Here is a 20,282-nt window from a genome sequence, read left to right as displayed (position 1 = left end):
ATCACACCAACTCCTCTACTCATTAAGCCATGATATTTGAGCTATGATTTTTTTTTTCTTTTTTTAAGGTGACCTATCTGAAGAAGCTCTCAGATCGTAAATCTGGCTGCTGAACCACAAAAATATGGTTGCCCCAACATCATTTTGTTGCTGCAGTTAGCCTGGCTTTTTAGAGAGTAGGTTTTATGTCTGTCTTGCAAGGACAAGCTCCTGATCAAGACTAAAATTCTGGGTGAGACAACTGACCAATGCATCTGACCCAAGGCTGAAAATAAAAGCTGGCTTCCCACCTTAGTTTCCAAGTAAACTCCACCAAATGACGCAGCACCCCATACTGCATTTCACAGGCAGTGCAGATATATTTAGCCTGGTACGCTCCTCCCAAAGCACAGCACGGGGCACAACTGGCTGAACAGAACCCAGGGAAGAATACAGGCAAATGAACCGGGCCAACCACCCTCTCCTATTCAGTAGCATGGCTCTTGTTTGTTTTCCTTTAAACAAAGCAAGTAAACAAACAAAACCACCAACAACAAAAAAAACCAAACAAGGAAACTTTGCAAGAAGAGTTTTATTTTCAAGTCAGGCAGCAAACCCAGAAGCTGTAATTAGGTTCTGGAAATTAGGAGTTTAATTTATTTTTGTTGTCAGATATTCTTTGTATTTCCATCCCAGTGCCAGATGGGAATATAGGCGACAAGAACAACATCTACCCTACCTCCTCAGGCTTATTGTCAGAGAAAATGGTAAAGCACCACACGAGCATCTCGGACATGTGAACACGCTGTGACTCACCTTCCATAGATGTGAAACTGGAGGCCAATAAGCCACTTTAACAGCAATATTTGGGTGCCTGAAGAAGCACACTGGTTGCTTTTGGTATCTAGAAAAGTGTCTGAGGGAGAAGAATTTCAGCAGTGTATAGCCAGCTAACTTGCGAATGACTTAGCAGCCATCTCCCTGGATAGATGCTTCCAGGGGTCACCCCAGGGCTGTGGGAGGGCTGGAAAGCAAGCTTAGCATTAGGAAGCCCAGGTTTTGCCCTGAGGGCCCTGGCAAGTGATCTCCTTCTCAGCCTCCATCAAATCAGATAACAAATAAAACAAATTATGGTGATCAGAACAATAAAAGGCAGTGGCTGCTCAGAAGCATCCACCAACCTGTTGGGTTTTGGCACCAGCACATTGCATGTGGTGATGATGCTCGTCCACCTAGAAAGCTACAGAGGGGGCTCTCTGCCTTCTCCAGAAGAGCTCCCAGCTGCAGCTCAGGAGCACAGGCCATCCTCTTGGGTTCCATGCTGGACAATCTCCTGGCCTCAAATCAAAAAAGTTGCACACCAAAGTCTCAGTTGTAAAGGACTTTCTTTTCTTCTCAAATCAGGAAAATTATCCATTACATACTAGAAATGAAACAAGAGATCAAGGCAAAACCTAATGACAAGGTTGTGTGAACAGGAGTATCCTATCAAGAGCCCTAGCCTGCAGCTTTTCCTAACATGGCTGGTTTTAGTTCAAGCCCTTGGGAACCTTTCACTCCCTAGGATGAACTTTCAGTTCAGAGCTGGAGTAAGCAGAGTGTGATTCATTAGGGAGACCTCAATGCAAAACACAAAGCAATTGCTCTTATCATTTTCCTCATCCCCAAATGGGAGGTAAGGTGGGGCCAGGGAAGGTCTGTAGCCATGAAAAGACTTTAATGTCTGAGTAGCACTACAAGCATGAAGACTTTTGATTTCTCAGAGTTGCACTGCACTTTGTCCTCTCCTGTGACATTTTAGGAGGTTGAGTGGAGTAGCTGTTTCCTCCTAGATTTCCCAATCTTTTGTTCCTTTCCCCTAGAGAGAGCTCTCCTGAGGCTTCCTTTCCATGCCCTTCCCTCAGCCAAGAAGGGCCAAGCACAGCTTTTTGCTCCCAGCACACGTTATCGCTGCCCCATGCCAGCCAGCTGAGAGAGGAGACTATTATTTAAAGAGGTGCAGAAAGGAACTGGGATATGATCATAATCACTGACCCTCGGGCACCCTAAAGCACAGGACCACAATGTGCCGAGACGTGAATAACCCTCCTCCCACGGGAAAGCTGGGCACTGCCACCATGTGTGACCACGATCCAAGAGCTAACCAGGTTTAGAAACCCCTGCACATCAGTGTCCTGTTTCACAGTCCTGCAACCACAGAGATGAATAACAGTTTATAGCATAAAGCTTGAGGAAACCTCTTCTTCTTATCAGATTTTTAAGAAAGCAACATAAGATTTTTCTCTAATTTGAGAAAAAACCCTGTTTATAAAAACTCCTGCATGTAATTCCTATGCTGTAGGTTGCTTGTGTACATATTGCTGACAATATCTGCTGCCTGAAGACACAAGAGTGACAGGCGTAGCTTCTTATCCCTGACTGGGTGAATGCAATTCCTAGAACAAAATTTATGATGCAAATATTCGAAATTGAGATGTCAAAATGCAGGTGCCTTCAATAGCATGGAAGACTCTTCAAACACAAACACCACGCTTCCTCTAAATATTGGCTAATGCTAGCCAAAGAGTTTAAAATACTCGCCTAGCTCATCCTTGTTCCAGTGACACAATGTTTGCAACAGTCCCGCCAATGCTGTACACAAGGGAGGTTTCTGTGAGAACCAGTCTTTTCTCCTTCAATAATATGTCTCCTGCTCATTTAGATTAATTGATTTCACACACAGTTGTTTATGTGTGTGGCCTCCCTTGATTTTCTGAGCTCTCTTCGCTCCAAACAAAACAGCTTGGGATGTAGATGGAGCCAACTGCATTTTGGAAGAGAGGAGATAACACCTCAAAGCCAAACAGAAAAGGAGATTTCTTGTTTCAGAGACTTTTCTCTGAATTATGCTTTGAGGCAGCTTGACAAAAGCGTGCTTCTGGGGCACACCATAAAACTCCTTCAGAGACACACTGCGCAGAGCCTGGCAGGAAAAAGTTCCCCACAATGGTGGGAAGGGGAAAAAGTAACTTCTGAGCAGAAAGATATATGGCAATCTGTGAGATTGCAAACAATAGATGACCAAGAAGCTGTCTCAAATGTTAAAACATCCTGATTTCATATGAGAGCTTGTAGCTAGACTGAGAGTGCACCAGAGTCCTCATCTGTGCATGGAATATGTATCAGGCAGCTGTGCAGTGCACTACCAAATGCTGGTTCAAAAGGAAAATTTATCTTGGGAAAGAAATCTGGATATTAATTTGAAACCACGACGCAGAGCAAGAAAGATTAACTGCCCTCAGCCTCTCCAGACCAGCCATGTGGACACACCATGGATTCAATCTGCAGTGAATTACAAGTAATCACACACAAAGTATTGAAGTAGCTGGCCAGCAAAACCAGTGGAAATATACTTTTGTGGATCTGGTCAGAGAATGGAATCTCTGTTCCCCAAGAAGGGCTGGGATTTCAACATTTGCCTGCATCCCAAATAAAGATGAAAGGTCAAAGTATTAGACTATTTCATGCCATGAACAATTCCAAATACTTTTGATTTGAAAATGCGGGGGTTGTGGTGGTGGTGGTGGTGAACTCAAGACATTATTGATAGAAACAAAACATTCAAAATGTTTTACCAGCATTTTCTCTGCCTACCAGCACCACTGGGCCCCAGACCTTGGGAACAAAAATCCAGGTTGATGCAAATGCTGGACCCACCATCAGTGAAGGAAGAGTTGGTCTGTGAACTACTACAGGAGCTTGACCCCTACAGACTGATGGGCCCTGATGTTACCCACCCAAGGGTGTTAAGAGAGCTGGCTGATGTCATTGCAAGGCCACTCTTCATAATCTTTGAGAAGTGGAGATTGGGGGATGTCCCAGAAGACTGGAAGAAGGCTGATGTCAACCCCCTCTGCAAGAGGGCTTAAAGGAGGGTCCAGGAAATTATAGGCCCATCAGTCCTACCTCAGTCCTTAGCAAAGTTATGGAACGAATCCTCCTGGGGGCTATCACAAGTCAAATGAAGCACATGACTGGGGAAAGCCAGCACAGATTCACCAAGAACCAATCGAGCTTGACAAACCTGATCGCCTTCTACAACAAAGTAACCTGCTCGGTTGATGTGGGGCAAGCAGTGGACATTATCTACCTGGATTTCTCCAAGGCTTTCAGTATGGTTTCCCACAGCCTCCTTCTAGAGAAGTTGATGTATTATGTTCTAGCCGAGGGATCTGTGCCCTGGGCGGGGACCTGGCCAGCAGACTGCACCCGTAGCGGGGTGGCAAATAGCTTCTTCTCAAACTGGCAACCTGTCACAAGTGGGGTCCCCCAGGGATTGATATTGGGCCCAACGCTGAGTAATATCTTCATAATGAAGATATATCTGGATGATGGGATCAAGAGTACCCTGATGAAATTTCCTGATGATACCAAATGGAGTAGGGAAATGGTCACTTTGGAAGGGAGAGCCACCCTGCAGGTAGACCTGGATAGGCTGGAAGAGTGGGCTAACAAGAACCTTATGAAGTTCAATAAGGACAAGTGTAAGGTCTTGCACCTGGGAAAACATAATCCAGGAGTGCAGCATAGGCTGGGACCTACCCAGCTGGGGAGAAGCCCTGTGGAAAGGGACCTGGTAGACAAGAAGCTCAACAGGAGTGAACAGTGTGCTGTTGCAGCAAAGCAAGCCAAGGGGAGGCTGGGTTGCATCAACAAGGGCATCACCAGCAGAGATAAAGAAGTCATTATCCCGCTCTACTCAGTGCTTTTCAGGCCATACCTGGAATACTGTGTTCAGTTTTGGTCCCCCTATGCCAAAAAAGATGTGGACAAGCTAGAGAGGGTCCAGAGGAGGGCCACAAAGATGATCATAGGACTGAGACACCTGCTGTGTGAGGAAAGGCTGAGAGAGCCAGGTTTGTTCAGCCTTGATACAAGAAGGTTTAGGGGAGACCTTATCACCATGTTCCAGTACTTAAAGGGCAGCTACTACGAAGATGGAGACTCCATTTTTACAGGGACGCACAAGGAAAAGATGAGGGGTAATGAGTACAAGTTAATCTTGGGGAGATTCTGATTGGACACAAGAAGAGGAAAATTTTTCGCAATGAGAACACTTAGTCATTGGAATAATCTTCCCAGGTTGATTCCCCAACATTGGACACTTTTAAGATTCAGCTGGACAGGGCGCTGGGCCATCTTGTCTAGACCATGCTTTTGCCAAGAAAGGTTGGATCAGATGATCCTTCCCAAACCTGGTATTCTATGATTCTATGAAAATGAAATGTTGATCCAAAATGACAGACTTGAGAATGTTGTCCTGGAATTTACGCTCTTGTTTCAGGTTTCAACTTAAAATGACACTAAAGTCTGAATGTCAATTGGAAACAGAAATCATTAGGTTTTGAAACATCACTATGGAAATGTAAGTTTTTCTTCTGAAAATTTCAATTTAGACCAAACTATGTTTTCTTATGGAAGACTTTATTTTACCAGCTCTATGTTTTTTTGTTTTGCTGCCTAAGGATTGAGCACTTGCTCCAAGCATACGTGTGTTTGCAATGGGCATATCCACACTGGGGATACACCAGAGATTCCTTATACAAATCCAGGAATTTGGAATACCTGCACCCAGATTTGTTTAGGAACCTGTAATACTACAGAGCAATTAGAAATTTTAATTTAGGGGATAAGGTCCACGGTTTCAGATTAGTGGACAAAATGAAACCCACTCTACACACAGATGAGGAGCAGGGTCTGAGGATACTCCTAGATACCCTCCAAAGCAGAATCACTTCATCATCATCCAAGATTACAGACTCTTTCCAAAGGCTGGCTTTGCAAAACCTTGGAAAGGAAAAGGAAAATGGGCCTCTGGAAACATAAAATTACCTTTAACCACTTGTTACTTATTTAATATTAATTCTTTGCAAAAAAAGACAAACAAAAGCCTAATTTGAGCTCCAGGAATCCACACAATTTCTGAAGACATCTTTAGGCAGATATACGATTACCAGCAACTTCTGCCCTGTGCAGAAATAACCAGCTAGAGCTTTCTGTGGAAGAGGGGACAACGAGAGAAAGCAGTATATCCCAAATGTGGGGTTGGAAACGTTGGAAAAGGCAGCTACACCACTAACAACTACTGCTTCAGACACATGGGACAATGGCTATGAGCATGCAAGTCCATGCAGCCCAAAAACTGCACAGCAAGTCAATTTATGGCAACTAGTCACAGATGCAGGACCTCAGACTGCAAGTCATCAGGATGATCTGAAAGATCCACTCAGCACAATGCTGAGGTACACTGAAAGAAAGCCCTACCAAGGAAGGAGTGACAGGATCAAGTGCTGAATTTGACATGATGATGTTGGTATTAAAAGCCAAAGGCTCCTGCACATTCAGGCAGAGGAGCCACAGGGGTAAGTAAAATGCATTTAGGTGGAGTCACAACTGTGACTGAGCAGAGCAGCAACATCTGTCTGAAACCCAAACGGGAAACAGATCGCGTTCAAGTGACTCCGTGGCTTTCAACATCAGACCAGCACCTGCTAGACTGATGGACCTTCTGGATGGCAATCCATAACTTGGAAATGGGTGTTGCTTTTGACCTTTTTCATCCCCAGGCTGAGTTTATAAAGCTGTGCCCGCCCCATGGCAGCCTCTGATGCCTGTCCCAAGATGTGAATAAGCCACAATTTCCACAGAGCTGCATCCTCCCCCATCCCTGGCCCAACTCCAGCATACCCTGCAGGCCAGCAGCACACACATGTCCTCTTGCACACGGGTCTGCCAGATAATCCTTCCCTGGCTATTGACAAAGGTTTTGGGCTCTGTGAAGATCACCACCTCTTCTACCAGAAGGAAGAATGAGTTACCAGATCAGCTGGGAAATAAGAGGATAACTGTCCCTGTTGCCTCAGGGAGGTGCAGAAATTGGTATAGGTGACAGGCAAGGCTGTCCCTGCTGGTTCAGAGGCATGCTATGACAGTCACCTCCCAGCTGCTCAGCTTGGGATCAACTGCATGAAGCACAAGGTTTGCCAACTCAGATCTCACACAGGTTTACCACAAGTGGCAATGAACTGACAGACTAATTAGACCTTACCTCTAATGTATTCAAAATACATTTCCCAGTTCAGCCCTGTCCATAAGCTAAAGTTAGGCTTAGCTAACACAAACTGACTCTGTCTAAACAGAACGACTCTCCCTATTGCTTGTAGCTTGGTTTTATGCTTGACTTAGAAGTGTTACCTGGCATTTATAAGTAAGGCATGGTCCAGACTATCAAGTTTACCCCATAAAATTTTGTTAGGTCATGGAACGACAAGAAAATGTCATAACCCCCCCCAACACATCAGTGAACACTGCTGTGCTGACAAAGATGCCCATGTGGACACAGCCATGCCTGCAGGAGCTGTTGCTGCCTGCATTCACTGTCTTTGGAAAGATGTCACAGCTATGTGGGCAGAAGAGCCTGGCACTGCCCAGCCATGCTGGCACTACTCTACCATAGACATGACCTAACACAAGCAGCCAAATTCAGACAGAGATTGATAGGAGTAGATTGTTCCCAGTGTGCCACTCTGACCTAAATGGCACCGTTTTCTCAGAAGATACAGAAGTTTTACATGCCTCATGGACAAAAAGTTTGGCTATTATGTGCAATGGGATTTTAAGCCACTGGAGTGCAACTGTTGTGCAGAAATACACTCTTAGATCATCTCAGCACGCTATGAAAAGCGGCAGCTCTTAAGCCTTTCAGGATTGCGCCGTCTCCTCGGAAAACGGCAGAGATGCTGAAAGAGCCTGAGCAGCTACAGTAAAAACTGAACATAAACAGTGCTGCACTTACCAAGCTTACCCAGCTGAAAACTTTCTTGCCGTTAATAAAAAATTAATAGATGTTCATTTTGTACCTTGGCAAAACTCCCAAACAGCTTGTTAAGAATAGGTGGAAATGGGGAATAGTTATAAAAACAGAAAATAAATTGGGACAGGTAATTGGTCATAATTCACTGGAGCACTCACTCCACTCTACCTGTATGGCAGGCTGCGAAATCTCCACAGGTGGAATAACAGCTGCAGCCACTTGCAAGGCTGCAGATGTCGGTGAGAAATCTGGTTTGTACACACCACACGCTGGAGCGAGAGCTGACATTTTGGCCCCAAACCAGAAGCTTCCACTACAGCATGTAGAGTAATGGGGCTACCCCATGAGTATCTGCATCATCTCAAAACAAGATTATAAAGCTCCAGTTAGTCTTCAAAGATGCAAATCCGGGCAGAATCAACAGTGATGACAGCCACAAGATACTCCAAACCTTCCCAGCTGTGACACAGAAATGATAACGGCAAAATATTTACTAAACCAAACCCTGACATTCTGCCAGGACCAATATTTAGAGTAATTATTAACAAACCTGGGCCACAGAATATAATAGACCTCTAGAATTGCTCTGTCTGTAAAAAGAGGAAGAAAAAAAGGATCTTCATTTTCTTTTGTACAGTATCAATTTTTTATGATTAGAGACAACTTTGCAGTACTTAGGAACACCTCAGAGAGTAATAAACCTGACAGTCACAAAATTATTTTTTCTGAAAAATGTTCCATTAACGAAGACATATTTGGGCTCATATGTTTCTCTTGCCATTCCTTGATGCATAACAAAGCTCAAAAACATTTTCACAGCAAAGCAAGGGAGATTCTCATTTAATTTGCTTTACAATTCCAATTTGCCCATAACAGAGGTGCTACAATGCTTCAGGACTCAGTGAAAAAATGATATCACACCAGTCAAGAAGCTTAACAGAGAACAACTGGAAAAGGAAGATAAATTTAGGGAGACCACTGAAGTACTAGTACTGATACAACTTTTGTTAACCCTCAGCCCTGAATGATGAAAAAACCAATCCAAAATACGTGTACCATCCAACCACTTCAGTTTCCTTCATCTCCAACTGAGATGGGAGAGTTTACAGAAAAAATGTTTTCCCCAAACCCATCAAATAAACTAAGACTTGAACTTCACATATATACACACAGAGAGAGATCTATATGTATATATATATAAAGATAGGAATTTGTTCTCCTTTCCCTAAGAGAAAAACTATCAAACCCTTAGAGCCTTTCTCATGAGCTATCGAAAACCACAAATTAAACTAAACCAAGAACTCTTTTTTCAAATCCCTGCACACAACAGTGCCATGAGCTCTCCGGCCACAACCAATTCCCACTCTAGGAAGACTCACTCCCATCTGAGGATCCTTGCTAGAGACCTACATCATGCATTATTTGATCTCATTTTGTTTTGCCTAATTCTGCTCCAGATCCCAAGATGAAGGTTTGAAAAACGGGCTAGTCATTTTGAGTAATCAAGTCCAGACTACTTAAGCCTGCCCAAGCATCAGAAACAGCTGAACTCTGGAAAAAAATCGGGATCTCTGACAGCATTTCAAGTCGGATACCCCAAATCACTAGTCATTGCTGAAAACCCTGGCCTTCATTACCTTTCCTCTGAATATGAGAGTATTAAACACAAGGCCACCGGGTTAGCTCAAAGAGTGACAGAGGCGGCCAGGATTCAAACCCTCTCTCTCATGTGGTAGACCACAGCATTAGCTACACAACAAGCAGGCATGCCTGGAAAAACAGAGATCAGTTAGGGGGGTCTCTTGTGGGGTTATGCAGGACACGAATGGTTTGATCCTGACAGTTTTATTTAGATGGAGAAGGCTGCCAGGTTGGGCCATATTTACTGTCCCGAATGCTGAAATTCTAAAGAAAGCAAATTCTGTCCAGCCTGATAGGAACAGTAGCACTCCCTCTCCCCTGCTTCTCCCACTCTCCAGCTCCTCTGAAGCTGAGGGGCACATCACTGTTGCCAAACAAACCGGGACAAAAGCCAGCTCGGAGAAGCACAGCTCTGAACAAAGTGAAATGAGGAAGACTCCTCCACAGGGAAGCACCTACCAACCCCACCGCTGGGGTCCTGCTGGGGGCAAAAAGAGGCATCATCCCTTTAGAGATGGCCAGGGAGCTCCTCAGCATGCCTGGTCTCCCTTTGGGAGCAACCACAGCCAGAAGGAAAACAGCTGTGGTCTGTAGCGGGACAAGGGGAGATTTCCTGTAGCCCACTGCAGAGTAAATACTCATGGCAATCTGGGGTGAGAGAACAAGGGACCCTCCAGTCCCGAGGGCTGCACAACCAGATTTAAAAATAAAACCTACAAGCGGGGAGAACTGGCTTGCCTGGGACCTCGAAAGAGCCAGCGTCCACCCAAGAGAGGGAGCGAGCGGCAAACCACCAGGCCGCGGCAGCCAGGAAACACTGCAGCAGGAGCCAGACCCACAGCTCAGCCACAAGAGAACAGGTCGGCTTAGGATGGATGAAGCCGGCTGGGGAGTTAAATTTAGACAGGTAAACATACCGAGGGGAAGAGACGGGGTTCACACAGCCCTCACCATCTGCCACTGCCAGGGCCTGGGGAGGACCCTCCAAAAAAACCGCTTGGGGGGCTGTTGCCGTGAGCTGGGGCACCCCAGCATAGGGCCATCGGGGGCAAGCAGGTGGGGGAGCGCCTGAGGGCATGGGTGTTTTTCCCCATCATTTGCTCCAAGCACCTCTCTGCCAGGCACCATCCCTGGGAAGGGGGAAAGTGTGCAGGACACTGCAGCCTGAGGAGAACCACAGTCCCTGGCAGGCACAGTGCAATGGGGTCTGTGCAAAGGAAAAGTACCAGGGAAAACCCAACCAGAAACATGGGGGCCACAGCACTGGTGTAGCCATTTGTTGGCAGAGCCCTGCTGAGCCCCCTTTCTGAGGGAAAAAGGGGTAAAAGAAGAGGCTTGGCAATCACTCGTGACACTTGATGCAAGAACAAGGAGATAAAGTCTTGCGAACTCAGCCAAACTCTAGCCTGAGTTGTCTAGACCCCAAGAACTGGAGGGAACACACACCACTCCTTTCCCCATGCTACCTGCAGCCCTGCTGCAAGCCATCAAACCCCACTGCCCATTTGCAGCGCGCAAGGGCAAATGAAGGATCCACAAATACGAACAGCCTGCCATCTGCAACGGGCTCCACTTGCAAAGCTCTTTCATGGAGAGAGGCCGTGCAATTACAAGGCACACGAGAGCATCCCTACTTTGTGCAAACAGCTGTGCTGAAAAGCAACAATCTGCTTGCAGTGACCCCATTGCTCTACCTCATACAGAGCAGGGGAAGGCTTGCGTAAGCTTTATCAAGGCCTAAGCCAACGCTTGGAAGGGGGTGGTGGATCACAGGGTCTGGTCTCATCTGTAATTCTGTCCATACGGGCTCAGCCAGTTATCCCTGCAGTGAGCCCAAGAACTTGCACTCCAGTAAAGTGTCTTTTCCAAAAAGACATTCAGTCTTTATTTGAAGATTCTAAGAGCAGGGGAAGCTAATGTTTTCTTTGGTTGTTTGTTCCAATGGTTAATCACCCTGCTGTTAAAAATGTTGCCTGTTTCGAACGTGAATACATACTGCTTAAACGCCCAGCCACACATTCAAGTTCTCTTGAATTAGAAAGCTCTCCAAGCACCAGTTATCCTCAGTGCCGCAGAAAGCATTCAGGTATCACACCACACTACCTCTTGATTTTCTTTCTGAAATGCTACCTATGTCCACATTCCTCAAGTCTCCCACTAGAAAAGGGCTTTTTCCAGTCTGGGAGAAATTCCCATGACTCTGCTCTGCACTGCCTTCAATTTTAATGAAGTCTGTATGCCTTTTTCCAGCGAGCAAAGGTCCCTTTCTGTGCAAAATCATGGACTGCTCTGTCTTACATGACAACATGCCTTGGCTATCTGCATCCTGATTTAAAAAGTACTGTGTTTACAAGTCTCTCTGAAACGCTTATTGTGTGTGTGTCCAATTAATTTGGAAATGATGAAATGGTTTTCACTCGAACTTTGATCAGCCATTAGAGAAAAGATCTTACGGATAGAAACAATTTATATTCATTCAAATAAGCAATCATGCAGTTTTCAGAAAATAACTGCTTTCCCTGTGCGCCTTGACATCCAAACCCAACAACTTCAGGACAAAAGACTCAAGATCCGAAGCAGTTCAGAAACAGAGGCGCCTACTGGGCTAGAGAAAGGAACAAAGAGCAATAAAGGTGACTGCACTGATATATTCATGTTTTTACATTTCACAGTATTTGGTCTCTTCCTAAAAGTCCAAGCTCCTGGAGACTTCACTATACAAGAATGTGAACTTTTCTTGAAGAAGGTGTGTTTCTGGTCTTTGCAGAATAAGTCTGGAAAACACAATTGGGACATACTTTACTACCTGAAAAAAACATAGGACCCCCCCAACTTTTTAGACCCAATTCATTCAAAACTTCCATGGTTTTCAACTGAGGTAATGAATTCAGGCACATTGGGAGGGAAGGGGTTGAGAGAAAAGATTTCTCAGGGCTTGGAGCCTGCAGCCACAGTTTCAGCTTCAGCTTTCCCTAAACAAAGGTTAGCCACATATGGAAGGACATTGTCACTGTATGTGCACGAGACAGGGGAAAGGACACACGGGCTGCTTACAGCTACTGAGAAGAGAGGTTTGCTAATACTGAAGGCACAGAAGGAGCTAGGGAGGGGGTCCTTTCCCAAAGGGAGGAATCTCAGACACTCCCAGGCACAGAAATGTGCGACGGAGCCTGGGAGCAGAGGAAACCCACGGCTGGAATGGGGCCAGCTCACCTCCCCAGCTCTGCCTCCTACCCTGCACTGGCAGTTCAACCTTATGCTTTTCTCTTCACATACTTGGCTAATTTCTTTAAAGGAGGAGGGAAAAAAACCTGAGTACTTGGGCTAGCTTCACTGCCACATGTGGCAACTTATCCCATACATTGGATGCTTGGGGTAAAAAAAAATTCCACCCAAATTCCTGGAGTGCCCAACCTTCACCTTGGATAAACCCAGGTGTCCATGCATAGGACAGTGGTTTAAGAGGAGTCTGTCTCTCCTGCCAACTTTGAGAAAGCCCGCTTTATTCTCTTTTGGGACGAAGAGCATGTACCCCACTTGGTTCCGCATTTACAACAGCATCTGTGCGTGTGACAGAAGACAGGCATCCGCAGGTGAAACCCACCACCACCAGAAAAGCGGTTCCTTCAGCCCATGTGCCGATGCCTAGCAGCGAATGTGTCAAGGAAGGGCAAGAGCAGGTTTACACCTGAGTGTTGGTGCCCCCCTGCAGAGCTCCCACCTGCAGGGGAAGGCATGGGAGACATTACAGATACGCATGTACCAGGCAGGCTCTGAAGGGGCAGACGGACAAAGGTGAGTGCAAAGGAAGGTGATACCCCGTGTGCCCATTATACGTGTGTACCTGAGGCTGGGTGGACACAAAAGCTCACATAAAGGGTAACAGCAAAGAGCCCACAACATGTAGGCAGGCAAGGAGGCATTGGTGTAAAAGACCGTCCGTGTGTGCGGGTGATGTGTGGTAGAGCAGGTTATATTGACAACATGCAGGTGCACGAGGAGCATGATGCGCGTGCACATGGCTATAAAGAACATGAAACAAGAACAGAAATGCCGGTACGTGCGTGAGAAACAGCTCTGTCACAAAAAAAGAAACCAATCCCCAAGATGAACAGGTGAGTACATGGGTGCAGGCAGCAGAGCAAGGGTGATGCTGATCACGTGCTGGAGTGCAGGCAGGAAAGCATTAAGAGGCAGGTAAATCACCCAGATGTTCTTTTCCTCTGCCATGGGATGCTCATCCAGTGGCAGAGGAAAAGTACAAAAAACATGGGGCAATGAATTACGTCACATGATATGAAAATCTGTTTGGGGAAGTTATTTTACCCATACCACTACGGGAAGTATTGCACCATAATTCCCAGGAAAAAACAAGTTTCATAAAACAGCATGTTTGTTACGGACATAACAGGGATGTTTGTGCCCTGGTACTGTGAGACCATACACACCATTGCTATATGTTGGTGTTTCCACACACACAAGCACCTTCTCCCACACCGCATGCCATGGCCTGTGACAGCACGTGCTGCCAAACTGCGGGCACATGGGTGACGAGGATGGCATGGGCCAGGGTTTGCATGCTCTCAGGAAAGCCGCTGTGCTCACGGTTAAGGAAAGGGCCCTCATCCGACAGTAACATCCCTCCGCTCAGAGTAACGTCCATCTCACCGCAGTAACATCTGTTTTGCCAAACTCTTGTCTGTCATGCTTGAGGAACATCTGTTTTACCAGTACAATGTCTGCCACCCCTGAGGATCGTCCCCTGCACCCCAGCAATGTCTCTCATGCCAGACTGCGGCGCCTCATGCCCCAGCAGCATCTCTCCCGCCAGAGCCGGTCTCTCCCACCGCGGTAACAGTACCAAGGCCACCCCGGGGCCACCGCGCGACAGACCCCTGCCCCGTGCTACGGTCCCCCCTCCGCTGCTGCGCGGTGTGGAGGGCTCACCCGGGCACTGCTGCCCGGCGGCGGCCCCCCGACGGCCCCTCTCCCCGGTCCGGGCCGCCCGCCGCGGGGGCTCCGCGCAGCCCGCACCGACCGGTCCCCGCAGCCCCTGCCCCGCCCGGCTCCGACCGGCGGCCGTAACGGGCCGGGGGCGCCCCCGGGCTGCGCTGCCGGTGGTCGGCGGCGAAAGGCGGCCGCGTCTCCCGGGCTGGGAGAAAGCAGCGACCCCCCGGCACCGCCCGCGCCACCTCCCGCCCCCTCGGGGGCCGCCCCGGGAGGCGCCCGGCGTCGGGACGGGCCCCGGGCATCCGCGCCGCCCGGCACGGGGAAACACCTCCCGCCCCCCGGCCTCCTCCCCCCGCTGCCACCGCCCTCCCCGCCGCCGCGGGCCGGGGCCGCCTCCTACCTGCATCTCACGGGCGCCGCGTCCCCGGGCGGCGGCGGCGGCAGGTGAGCGGGCGCCCGCGGCGGGCACGGGGCTCCGCGCCCCCCTCCGCGGCGTCGCGGCGGCCGGAGACCGCGAGGGGACGCACCTGCCCCGGGGGCCGCGGCCCCGTCGCCGCGCCGGGCCGAGCCCCCCGCCGGCAGCGAGAGGGGAGTGGGGGGAGGCTGCCGGCGCTGCGCTCCCCGTCACCGCGGCGGCGCTGGGCTCCGGGAGCGGCAGCACCGAGAGCGACTCCCGGCCGAAGTTGGCGGCGGCGGCGAGTGCCGGGCCCGGGAGGTGCCGGCGGATCCCGGGGGCTCCGGCCGCCTCCGCCCCGCCTCCCCCCGCCCCGCGCCCGCCCCCCGCGCCCTGCGCCCGCCCCGCCGCGGGCGCCGCCGCCGCCGGCGGGATGGGGCTCGCTCGAGGGGGCGCGGCGGCCTCCCCCGCCGGGGCGGCCCCGGGATGGCGCGGGGGAGGGGCTGGCCCCGGGGGCGAGGTACGGGCCCGCTGCCGTCGGGGGGTGGTGGTGTCCGTGCCGGCGGGTGGGGAGGGCGAGGCGAGGGAAACGCCGCGGCCCTGTGCGGTGGAGGGGACCGGGCTGTCTCCCTCCCGCCCCCCTGCCGCCCGCCGGCACAGCCCCCGCAGGGACGCTCGGGCACTCGGGGGTCGCTCCCGGCGCACCTCCGCGGTGTCCCCTCCCCGGCTGCCGGGCCCCGCCGTCTGCGAGCGCCCAGCCCGCGCCGCCCGGTGCCGCGGGCAGCACCGTGCCGTGCGTTTCTCGTTGTGGATGCTCACGGGCACCCTGCTCATGCGGCCCTGGCCTGGGGGCCAACGTGCTGGAAGCCAAAGCCCCTCCGGCTGGTCAGTGGGGTTTGTGGCTCCCGCCAGGCGAGGGGCCTTGACCTGGTGCCCTGCTGCTTCACCTCAGCAGGGTTTCAGGCATCTGCCTCCCAGTGCGGGCGAGGGCGGGGGCTGCGGGGAAGGTGCGAACCAGCCAAAGCCCTTTCGGTTCGGGGACGCTGTTAAAAAAAGGCTGGCGAAGTTTGGCAGAGGAGGCAGCGGACAGCCTGCAGGAAGCCCTTGATGGGAGTGCCTCTCAGCAGGCACATCCATCCCCTGCCTGCAACAGCGGGAATCGCACCGGGGGCTCTCCCCCACCTCTCTGCCCGTAAAACTTCACAGATTCACGGCCAGATCCTGTTCTCACTTTCTGTGGCAGAGGTAGGGAGCAGCTGCAGAGGCATTAGCAGGATCACTGCAAATTTATGTCGGTGTAGCTGAGAGCGGTTCCCAGCCCTCGGGGTCGCTGGGCATCTTGGCGCACAGGGGCAGGATTTACGTGCCTGGCCTCTGAGCAACCAGCCAAGGAAGCCAGGATTTACACTTGTGTTGGGATCCCTGCCTCTGGGCCCCACAGCGACAGGCATCTGAAGTCTCCCTGCAGCAGGAGCTGCAGAGCCTGGCACACAGTGCAAGGAATGCCTTGCTGCTCCTGCACACGCACAGCCTCACACATGTGAGGATTCAAAGGGAGTTACATCAGGGAGGCATTTGGCCCCCTGGGATTACTCAGATTTGTACCAGTTTGGGATTTAGCGCAGCTTGAGGCACGCACCCCTACCTGAGTGCCTGGTTTCCAACCGTTCTGAGCATCGGTTCAGGTTCAGAGTTAAAATACTCAAGTGAGCACTTTTAGAGGAGCAGGTAAGTGTTTGAATACAGGCTTCACGGTACAAATAATTGAAGGTTCCAAGTGTCTTAATTCATGACCAACTGTTCCAGTGTTTCCCATCATTGTAGTCATTAATGATACTTTGTTTTAATGGGAATAGGAGATAGAGGAGGTACAGCTGGAGGTAAATAGTAACCCAGTGTTTGTGGTAGGAAATAAGGAGCCATTGTCCTCAGCACTATGTAACTAGAAAGATAATAGTTGCTACAGCAAATACCAACTAATTAGAGGGCAAAGACAGTCTTGAAATTGCAGCTGGCTGCAGGAAATTTTAGGTGCCAGCTTTTTGCTCTGAGGTAAGGCTGGTTTACCATATGGGCTGTCGTTCCCGCTTGTCTGTTGAGCTTCTGACTTGCACATTAAAGCTGTGGAGGGCATGGGCAAGGTGCTCCTTTGGGGACCTAGCAGACAGCAGGGTCCCCTCTTGGGGACCTGGAGGTGTGAAGGGGTGCGTCACAGAACTGAGGCTTGGTAACAAATTGCTTGGCCTATTGACTAACACGCTTTTCCACTTCTGGTGCTACAAGGGACAGCTGGCCACAACAGGTCAGCAGGCCAGAGATCCTCATGGGTCCTCAAAGGAATCCTCCTGGGGCTGGCACTGCTTCACACACTGAGATGGTGTTTTACATCAGGGTTAGAGGTGGCAGAAGGGGAAGGCAGAGCAATGGTAGGACCAAGAGCAGAGACCGACAGACAGGACTGGATACATGTGCTCTTTAAAACCTCCAGCTATGAGCTGTGTGGATTATTCAAAAAAGATCCCAGCTTACTGAAAGACCATGCTGCCTTCCACGCATAGTCCATGAGGGTGATAAGACTTCCTGCAGTTTTAACCCTGCTTTGCTGTCTCCACTCCTGCTTTGGTGGGACAAGAAGCACTGTTGGGAGACATGTAGGCATGTGTGAGTCCCGTGGTGGTGCTGGATGCCAGGAAGGGCAGGAGGGACAGCTGGTGGGGTGCACCTCAAAAGTTGGGTGGGAGTGGGCCCCTGGCTGGCTGCTTGGAGGGATGGAGAAGAGGCAAGAGGTCCTCTGCCAGCAGTAATAAGGTGCATGGCCATCTGGGAGGGTGTGTCTCGCAAGGGGGAAGACTTAGCACTCCTGCCAGCGTTGAGGACAAAAATCACACAATAAGTCAGTCGTGGTGTTTGCGTGGGTGGGTGAGGACAGGAGACCACCTATTGCTTTACCTCACTTCATCCCTCTGCTGAAATGTCATTGATGTTTTTCTCCTGGAAGGAGAAAAGTTGGTTGTCTTCTTTTCTTCTAGTTTCCCCCACAAGTTTGTTTTATTCTCTACCAAAACACTGCTCTATGAATATCATACCATAGGTTTTGTCCACTGAAGCTATTCCTCCATCTACAGAGGAGGATGGACAAGGATAGGGCACTTGCACCTGGCCAGGGGTGATCTTCACTAGATATCAGGGACACCAGCTGCCTGTAGGACAGGCTCCTATCTAGTCTCAGCTGCCAAAGATGTCACCCAGATGTTCTTTAGAAAATGTCCTGATATGATTAAGCCTCATTAGTTAAATAACTGCCAGTATCCACAACTGGAACTGGGCAGGGTGCAGACTTTACTCCGTGACCAGAGTCTCGTATGTGACCAATATTGGTGGGGGGTCTGTCACAGCATACCCAGGCAAGATGTTCATCTGATCAGTTGCAAAAAGTAGCTTAACCCACACAGTCACCCTGGACACCACAAGCCATTTTACTTCTCTTCATCTTGCTGAAACACCCTATGGCTCCAGTCACCCTCACGCTCCTCTTACTCTTCTACTACAGTAATGGATGTTGTGACTCTCACCTGGCTGGCCTCTGCTGCTGGTGAGGAGGAAGAGGGTGGGGAAGTGCTCGAACTGTTTGAGATGTGGAAATACTCAACTCACTTGGCAGAGGAGAAGAGCAATTTAAAATGTATAAGGAACCTAAGTCCCTCCCAGTTAATGGCATCACACTGCAGACTATATTCAGAAGCAGGAGACCTTATCACCAGAAAGTCAGCCATGTGGCTCCAACTTAACGTAGGTGTAAGCCCAGTCTAGCACTTCTGTGGTGCTCATATGCTCTGATGTCTTGGGACGTTTCTTCCATCCCTATTGCATTTGCACAGTAAGCTTCCCCCCAGTCAGATGGTCCTGTGTCCTCTCTGCCTGCAGGGCAGAGCTGAGGCTGAGATGATGGCTGTTCTGTGACAGCTTTCAAGGAGTACCTGCTACACTTCTTTCATTGAGAGGGACCTTTTTTTTGGCCCTTTAATTACCACTCGCTCCACACTCTGTGGTGGGATTAGTAGCAGTAGTAGGAGCAAGTAAAAGGGAGTGAACTTCTTGTGAGGAATTCCAGCAGTGAGATTTTTATGAGTCAAGGTGGAATTCATGGAATAAAAAACTGGAAATGGAAAAAAAAATAATCTTGAGCTCCTGCCAAAGGCGGGCTCATTCCAGATGAGTTACCTGATCTGACCTGCCTTGCAGGTGTGAAAATCTTCATTGACCCACCCTCATGTTCTCTACCTGCCCCTACAAACACCAAAGAAAACCACCACCTTATTCCCAGCCGCTGCCCTCATGGGAAGCAGCCAGTTTCCTTGAGGCATAAAGCTCATGACCTGAGAATTTGTGGCACTCCACAAAAGGAAATATAGGCTAAACTTCTGAAACATTTTCTAATGTTGACGTCTTTCAAGCAGTGGAATCGTCTCCCCAGGGACACGTGGATGCTCTGCTCCTTGAGTCAGGGAGACAGGACCGGACAACACACAGGAGTATTGTTGGGAACCTTACTGCTGCTGTCCCTGGGAGATACAGTGAGGGGGGAGAGAGGAAATAAATTAGTTTACTTGAATCATTTCCAACTCTAATTGCTATGATCTCGCAGTAGTTTTCCCAGCCCCAAGTATAACATTAACCATTGAAGCACGATTTCACCCACGGTCAATTAAACCAGGATTCATCTGGCCTGACATCACCAAGTAAAATCCACCCTGGACTCAGGAACACCCCGCTGAGAAGAGACAGGAGCAAGACAGGCGTTCCATGGGATGAGCAGAAGCTGCTGCACTTGGAGATGGACATCTCCGAGCATGCTCTTCCTTTCCGCTGGCACAAGGCCGATGCAGTAACTGTATGATGTGCGTATGCCTTTCCTCACCTCAGTGATGAACTAGTAGGGTCTCTGGGAGCAATCCTCCCATCTAGATGGTGGTGCTGGCTGGGGTGCTGCTCCAGAGGTCAGATGGAGCTGATGCGTGCCACCCTGTCAGATGGCTGGCTACCTCTTCATGTTCAGTGGCTACAAACGTTGTCCTTTGTCTGGTTTGCTTCTCCCTCCGAGTCCTCCACAGTGCAGGTCTGGGAAGCCTGGCCGGCACCCACAAGGGATTCAGTGTCTGAAGCTGCATTTCTGAAGGTCGAGCTTCACAGGGTGGAGAGCGGATCAGGGTACGTCTCTCCTGTGGTGGATCTCCTGCAGCTGCAGCCCTCCTCCTTTCTCTTCCTCCCCAGTCCTTGAACAGAGGGGTGAACCCAGCCATTTGATAGGTTTTGAATATCAAGAAATAAAATTATGAGAAACCCTCATGAAGGTACAAGGATCTAAAGGACGCAGCAGCAACCAGATGGACCTGGTGACTGTGGTGGGGTGAAGTCCTGACTTGCCTGGCTCCATGTAACTTGGTAGCAAGGCTGGGGAGAGCACGC

General features: G+C 49.7%; 1 protein-coding gene across 1 annotated transcript in view; it reads right to left on the bottom strand.

Moving 5' to 3' along the window:
* WNT5B (Wnt family member 5B) overlaps positions 1–15,141 on the bottom strand; it is a 76,359-nt gene extending 61,218 nt beyond the window's left edge. The window contains exon 1 of the mRNA XM_037389128.1: positions 14,823–15,141. Within this exon, the coding sequence (XP_037245025.1) occupies positions 14,823–14,828 (6 nt within the window). The 5' untranslated portion in view covers positions 14,829–15,141. The remainder of the gene's footprint in view (positions 1–14,822) is intronic.
* Between the last annotated feature and the right edge of the window lie 5,141 nt (positions 15,142–20,282).

This window comes from Falco rusticolus, chromosome 5 (genome assembly GCF_015220075.1).
Source record: "Falco rusticolus isolate bFalRus1 chromosome 5, bFalRus1.pri, whole genome shotgun sequence".
Lineage (NCBI taxonomy): Eukaryota > Metazoa > Chordata > Aves > Falconiformes > Falconidae > Falco > Falco rusticolus.
Note: the sequence above shows the minus strand (reverse complement) of the source record. Positions and strands in the feature narration are given on the sequence as shown.